This window comes from Oryza glaberrima, chromosome 5 (genome assembly GCF_000147395.1).
Source record: "Oryza glaberrima chromosome 5, OglaRS2, whole genome shotgun sequence".
NCBI lineage: Eukaryota > Viridiplantae > Streptophyta > Magnoliopsida > Poales > Poaceae > Oryza > Oryza glaberrima.
Window position 1 is genome coordinate 5,123,566 of NC_068330.1, and position 7,567 is coordinate 5,131,132.

General features: G+C 42.0%; 1 protein-coding gene across 2 annotated transcripts; it reads right to left on the bottom strand.

Moving 5' to 3' along the window:
- Positions 1-1,551: 1,551 nt before the first annotated feature.
- Positions 1,552-5,496, bottom strand: LOC127772976 (IQ domain-containing protein IQM1-like). 2 transcript variants are annotated; one of them, XM_052298980.1, is made up of 10 exons: positions 5,357-5,496; positions 4,114-4,536; positions 3,894-4,008; positions 3,707-3,772; positions 3,518-3,606; positions 3,320-3,407; positions 3,084-3,221; positions 2,850-2,942; positions 2,654-2,755; positions 1,552-2,425 (listed from the first exon to the last, which is right to left on the bottom strand). In XM_052298980.1, the coding sequence occupies exons 2-10, from the start codon at positions 4,515-4,517 to the stop codon at positions 1,850-1,852; spliced, it is 1,671 nt and encodes a 556-aa protein (XP_052154940.1). In that variant the 5' UTR covers positions 4,518-4,536; positions 5,357-5,496; the 3' UTR covers positions 1,552-1,849. The 2 variants fall into 2 exon arrangements, with proteins under 2 accessions (XP_052154940.1, XP_052154939.1); XM_052298979.1 differs by having other exon boundaries at positions 2,648-2,755.
- Positions 5,497-7,567: the final 2,071 nt, after the last annotated feature.

The following is a 7,567-nucleotide window of genomic DNA, read 5'->3' on the forward strand; positions in this document are numbered from 1 at the left end:
CTATGGCCAAAGGTCTTCCAAGAAGCACACAGCGGCGGAGCCTGCATCATCGTCATTGAGCCTGAGCAACTAATAGCATGTCACGGAAACCAAATAATTTTTACACATATTTTTTAGTAGTCGGTAATGGAGACAGCAACAGCGGAGCCTGAGCGGTCGCTCAACCTACCCAGGAGCTGCATCCGCCACTGAACGCACAGGTGAAAGAGGGAAAAACATCCCAACATATCAAATAATGTTTTTGCAAGGGTCCTAAAATTGTAATGGGGGGCTTTTATGCCCATACTGTAAATTCCTCCACATGAATTTCGAGTCTTTTTTGTGGATTATTTCGCAGCCATCCGGAGTTTAACACGTGATCTGCGGCATCTCCACATTTCATTTCTATAAGACCTAAGGATGCTGACATCTACTGGTACTACCAAAATGTCCAAGATGGGACGGAGCAGAAATGGAATCTTGATAGCAAACAAAAGCTACATGACATTTTGACAACTGGGCAGCAAGTACATCTCTATGCATCAATACATAGTCGCCCTTTGGATTTCATTTAACCAAATTGTACAGCAAAGTTGAATTTGTTGAAAAAAAAAGCAAAGTCTTTTTCAGACGTTTTATGTTCATGAGACAGTTTCAAATCTCGTACAGGTTTTTTTCTGACCAGGTTTTTGCAAAAAATGAAATTGGGTCGGCTGCAGAAGTAGTCAAACGTTTAGCAGCCTCTGAACTGGACTGAAATTCTGAACAAGTCTGAAGATAAGCGGCAGCTTAGGAAGGCCGTCGGCTCACCGGTCCTGAGGGTGTTGAACTGTTGACCGAAATCGTCAACAAACAGAAGAAGAAAATGGCTCGTACTTCAATTCAATGGCCATGACTATCGTACATATGATGTATTCAAATCTTGAGACAGTTTCAAACTTCACTCTGATCGGCAATTCACTGGAGACATGTACATTAGGAAAGGAAAATAAAATACAAAGTAAAAGAAAATCTCCAGCATTGTCCCTTCACTTAGAAGTATGTAAATTTTCTTTTGCTACCAAGAACATCTCTGTATTTCACTTACAAGATTTTTTTTTTCCGATAATGTAAATCGATCCAGCCTCTACATCGAGATGTATCCAGACTATTTTGTATACTAGATATGACAATCGCTCTACCAACTTTATTTCTCTTAGTGTAACATTATAGCACCTACCAGCTCTTGGGTTCGACTCCCTTTCACGAGTGAATTTTCAGTTGGTGTAAAAAAAACACTCGATCACCCCTTTGTCAAAACTCTAAACATGTGTGAAGTTGATGGGCCCTGTAGAGGTCTCAAAGCATGTGTTAAGACCTAAACCATGAGGGCGGATCCACGTGTCAAGTAGGCAAGGTTCATGGCTTTTTTTAGCTTCTTTCCGCCGTTCATTGAGATTTGTTTCTTTTCCAATTTTACATAAATCTTTTGCGTATTCCAAAAAAAATACCTTATCACAATCGATCATCTATATCCATATATGACAAGGTTAGGATCAGAGTAATGCTTTTGCTCACGTCCTGAACTGCAGCAAAAGAAATTCCTCATCTTTGTTTCTTTCTCTTCTCAAAAACGAATTCCTTGTGTACATCTAACAAAAGAATAAAATGAAAATACGAACAAATCTGACAAATTGTACAATCTGAATCATCTACAACAACTGAAGAACCAAAAAAAAAAGAATCAACTAATCTGAATTCTCCCTAGCAGCAAAGAATCACTGTCCTTCCCTCACAAAATTTCTGGACCAGCTGTTATTACTCTAAACCTGTTCATCATCAGCTAAACTAAACTACTAAAAAAAATTAACCAAAAAATTTCGTTTCAGTGTCACTGCAATCTGCTCCTCTTGAAGTCCGGCAGCGTGAGCGCCACCACCGGCGGCCGGAAGCCCACGGAGGCCAGCCGCGGCGACAGTATCATCCCGGGGCTCGGCCGCGGCGACGGCACCGGGTCCCTCTTCCTCGTCGCCGGCGCCGCCCCGGCGGCTGCGAGGCGCGGCGACAGGTTGACGTGCTCCAGCGCCCTCGACTGCAGGTCCTGCGGGTAGTCGCGCACGCACCGGATCCTCGGCCCCGTCCCCGTCGACCACCTGCACGGCAGGTGGTTCTCTGCGGCGGCGGCGGCGGCGGTGGTGCTCGCCGCCGACGAGGAGGTCGCCTTGTGCTCGTCTTCTTTGGTTGCCGTTGGGACGTCGGCGTCTTCGTCCTCGCCTTCGCTCATGCTGCCGTCTTCGTCGACGGCGGCGTGGTCCGTGTCGTCGGAGACGGTCTCGATCAGCCGCTCGGCTGCGGCTGCGGTGGCGGCGGCGACCTTCTCGACGTTCTTGGTGGCGGCAATGGAGGCGGCGGTGACGTCAGGCTTTGTCAGCAATGGGTACTCGTCGTCTTTGTCCATGGGACATCTCTGAAAGAAAGCAAAGCATTTCACATCCAGTTAGTTAATTAATTAATTAAAAATCTTTCTTTATAAAATATAAGAATTTAGAACTGAATATGACATTTTCTTATACTATAAATCTGAACATTTTGCATGTCTAAATTCGTAGTATTAGAACGCATGGAGATAGTAATAATTTGTGCTAATCTGATGAAAAGATGATCATGTTGGGGTTGAGAATTTTCTTACATTTACCTTGACATCGGCAAGGTCGACGCCGTTCTCCTGAAGGTAGCTGATGAACTCTCTGAAATTCTCCTCGGTTGGGAGGTAGTGACCACTGTAAGGCCAGATTGCCTGAAGAAACATCACAACACCATCATCAATTATTCAGACAAAAATTGTTTCTTTAATTAAACTCATAATGCTCTTCTTCTCTATATGAACAAACCTTGAGGATTCCGTCTTTGACCACTAATCTCCCAGCAGATGTGATTGCTCCACCAGCCAGAAAGCTGGAGTGCTGAAATGACCCTTTCTTCTTCTGCACCAGAGTCAAAATTTCGGAACAAATTCAGAGAATTGTACCAACATGATATGGAAATTGGCACCGATATCGCGGCTTATCCGCGTGTCGGTGTGAATACAGATTTGCTGGGAAATGAGCTGGAAATTTTTCAGTTACCTGGCCAACATACAATGCCTTGGTTGTGCTGAGGACAAAGATCCACTTGGAATCATCTGAAGTGTGGACAAAAACTCCAGACTGTTTGTAAACAAGCCTGCCACTCTCCACAACAACCTCATACTCCTGCCTCTCTTTCTGCAAAATTCAAAACATATTTAGTACACGATTTCACTTATTCAGTTTACTGAATTTTGAATCATTTTGTTCATATTTGCTAGGGTTGAGGAACATACTGGTCCAAGGTACTTGACGCACTGGCTCTGAAGCTTGTTCCTAGGACACCTGTCAAGATTTACTTCTTTGCCCTCCCCAATGTCCAACCTGTTAATCAACATGTATAAAAATTACCACATTGTTATTAGTCAGAGGCTTCAAGTGAACACAAAGTATTAGGCTATGTATACTAGGCAGAATATTTTCAGGTTATTTACCAATAAAAGAATGGCTCTGTACTCTCACTCCTGGACCAGACACCATAATAAATATGCAAATTGTGGCCATATCGATGCCTCGGATCAATCTGTCCAAGCACAAGGAAACGGCAGGATTAGTAAACTAACACCAGCAACAATCTCACTGGATCATAGTTTAGTGACAGAATTAAGAGGCATGTGACTTACAGCTTCGAGCCAGTGCTGCAATGCCAGCTTCTGAGCCTTCCCGTTCTTCGATAACCCCTTTCCAACCTAATCAGACCAAAGATAATTGCATCATCAGCTGCAATTTCGATGAGAAACAGCCGGCATCTGAAGAGCATTTTTGGACTGACGATGAACAACTGTAAATAGATTATAAAAAATTCAGTACCTTGGCTGCTCTTGTTCTTGCTCTTGCCCACCGCGACGCCGCGGTTTCGGGCTTTTCGCCATTGAAGAATGATATCGAGCTGTGCTTCAGCGATGCAAAGTCCAATGCCTTCCACCTGAACCAAGAACACTACAGTTAAGAAAAAAAACTCTGAACTTCTTAACACAAAGAATTTTAACTGTTCTAATGCTCAAGATTAACTGAAGAAGATGATGTGTACCATAGCTCCTCGACGACGACTGCGCAATCGGCGAGGTTTCGCCGCGTCCGGTAGCTCTTGTACACCTTCTGAACCTTCACTGCTGCAGCATCAAGCTCACATTTGGGGCTGGAAGACACAATCGGGCTTGATTCTGCCATGAAAATGTCTGAATTTCTCCGGTTGTCGACGACGACGTTGATCCGGCTCGGCCTGTTCTTGTGGTTGACTGAACTTTTTTTGGTTTGTTCACCTCCTTCCCATTCTTTGAAGCTCAGTGACTTCACCAATGCTCCATTACTTCTCAAGGCCATCTTCTCTTGTTCATCCCAGGGTGAGATTTTGTTCACCATGGCTATATGCTTGGACCTTGGGCTGAAGATCTCGATGCCAACTTCACCCCATGCATGCTGATGCACTCCCATAAAACTGAAATCTTCTGCTCTGCAAATGCAAAAAAGTCAGAGATTGCAAATTAGATTCAGGGTGAAACAGTCATCAAAAACAAACTCACAAAGAAAGAGAAAAAAAAAACGAATAATTCAGCTCGCTGTGATTTGGTCAAAGTCAGAGAGAAGAACCAAACACTAAGTAACAACCGGTAGCCGGCACAAATGACTCAAGACCAAATCGATGTTCATGCATTTGCTGCAACTAGCACTACATCAGCACTAAAAAAAAAGTTGATTGCGAGGTAGCAGCCATGCCTTTTAAACATGCACTTTTACAACACAGTTGCTTCTCTTTTTTTTATTTTCAATCAGGATTGCTGCATTCAACACCACAAAAAACGTGCACAGTTGCCTGCATTATATCCAGCTGAACAGAATCCAAGAGACCAGAAGAATCAGCAACTCTATCGCTTTCTTTTGCCCAATTCTTTGGTACTCTGAACTTACCTTGAGGAAAAACAGGGGAAACTCAAGAAGGTGCAAACTAAGAACAGCTCGAACAGCAGGAAGGCATCAGAAGAAAGTTTCCAAACTTCCCATAAACGTATAGACTTTTGCTGTTCTTCAAGAAAGAGAAAACCAAGAAGATGCAAACAGATTTGATAAGAAATTTGGTATGCATCACATCAAGCACTGCAAAAGTTGATAGATTTTCAGAATGACATGAAGGATCAACATTTTGACTGAGGAACTCTGCATCCAGCAGCACATCCTAGACCAATTCTAATCCACAGCAAGAATCCCAACCCAACAACCGAAGATTTGGATCAAAATTTGCCAGAAGCAAAAAGAGGCAACACCAAGCTCCTCACCTGATTATCTGAAATTAGCCACCCCAAGCAATAACGGAGTTCTTCTTCTCCCAAAGGGACAGAGAAAGATCAAACAATAGCCGAAGGTTCTGAGAGCTTAGATAATTCTCTGAAATTTGTTTTGGAACGCGATGTGGCTACGGTTGTTGATGAACACATCAGGTTGGGTCACTGCTCCCTCTAATATATATACCGAAATCTAGAGCAGCCACTTATGGAGTGGGTCCCATCAATCCGAGAAATTCGGGGTTTTTTTGGTTTGAGAGTTTTGCCCAAGAAACCTCAAGTTTCTTTTGTGACTTGGGGTCACTTCAGAGCTTTCAACCGGTTGAACGTTCCTTCAGTTTACACTTTGCACCTTGTCAAGCGTCTCTTTTGCACCGTGACCCTCATTTTCAGGGAGTGCTTGAGAATTAGCACTCCAACTATCCTGAATTAATTTTTTTAAAAAAAAATTCTACTAACGCCCTTGCAGTACAAAATAGTAATTTACTGATGGTTTTGTGATACTCACATGGAAATTTGTAAGCCCTAAAACTACTTTTTTTAAGAATATAAATGAATAAAATTCCTTAGGATGCCACAGCTAGCTGTCATAAGAAAATGGAAAAGAATGATTGTTGTTTTAAAATGATAAATTAATCTAACTTGAGAAAAAATCAGACATATACATCTTATAATATTTTATTTTTTTTAAAAAAATGTGGATTGAATAGAGTTGTGTTACGGTGCTGAATAAAGGATCCACTGGCTTTACTACCATATTAAGTTTTACTCTATATCTAACCAGTTAAGAATAAACATACAGAGTTAAGATTTCGCATTATAATTTTGAAAGAAATATTTATTCTTTCTCGCTCTCTATCAACCACTAGGGGGTCCAATTTGTATGGAGCATTTTTGACTCACCGCAAACTTGAGTCGATCGCTTCGCCGCATTACTAAACCTATAAGGATTTCATACCGAACAAAGTTGACCTCATCTGTTTCAGAAAAAAAAAATCAAGTGTTAGGGATCCAAACAGGACAGTAACCTGTCATTTTTTTTCCAATTTATTTCCATCACTCGTAGTGTTGTGTGGTACCACTACATGCCTAACCAACTATGCCCAAATTTAAACAAGATAAAAAAGGGCAGCAGCCCTACCCTGGCATTCCAAAATGTGCACACAAGCCACCAGTGTTAACAATGTGCCACACCAGTCTCAGTCATCCACTATGTGTAACTAGCTTACATATAAAAAGCCCCAAATTGGCATGAATGAATTCATGAATAAATGCATAGACATATTAGTGCCCCTGGACCATGACCTACCATGCATAGTGGAAGATGGAAAAGTTCAAAATCAAACAAGAAATGGTCAGAAGATGGGTGAATGCATGCATCCCATTCGTCCGCCCTCGTGCGTCTGCCTTCATGCATGCATACACATTTTTTTTTTAATTTTTATCTTCAATTTCTTCGTGCAGGCAGGCACCAACAACTGCAAATTTAAGGGAGAAATTTAATGGAGATGGAAATGGAATTGCAGAGGTAGGAGAGAGTGTGAGTGTGAGAATGTGGTTTGGGTTCGGATTTGGTGGTTGGCAGCGCGGCATGAAATGAAAGCAACGGAGAATGAGTCGTCCGTCCGTCCCTGGTGTTAAGTTGGATCGGATGAACGGTGGTAGCTGCAGACCTGCAGCGCTGAGAGCAAGTTTAACAGTGTAACCAACTACTAGCTCCAAATTATACATATCCAATATAATAGCTAATTCATACTATAGTTGTTTACTATACTATTAATACTCCTACCTGCCATATATGCATTATGTCTTAGAGTCCGTGCTGCAGCTGGCTATAGATCTGTAGCCCGCTGCTATTCTCTTTCTCTTCCTTTATCTATTTAAAATATGTTTATAGCTGGCTTATAGCCTACTATTGTACCTGCTCTGAGCAGTGAGCAGTGCATATATACAGTTATATACATATAATGGGGTGGTGGTCAAAGGGCCCTTGATCCGATCGAGACATTCATTAATCGCATGACGTCATATATATACTCTTTTTGTTGGGAAAAAATAGTAGGGCGGCTTTACGACGTTTATTTGATTTTTTTTTGGCAAGGGGCTTTGATTTAATTTTAGTCATGAATAATATTAGTGATAAACAGTGTGAAAATTAATTAACCGAGCAGCTTCAAAACTGGCCGGATACTACTATTCAGCAGC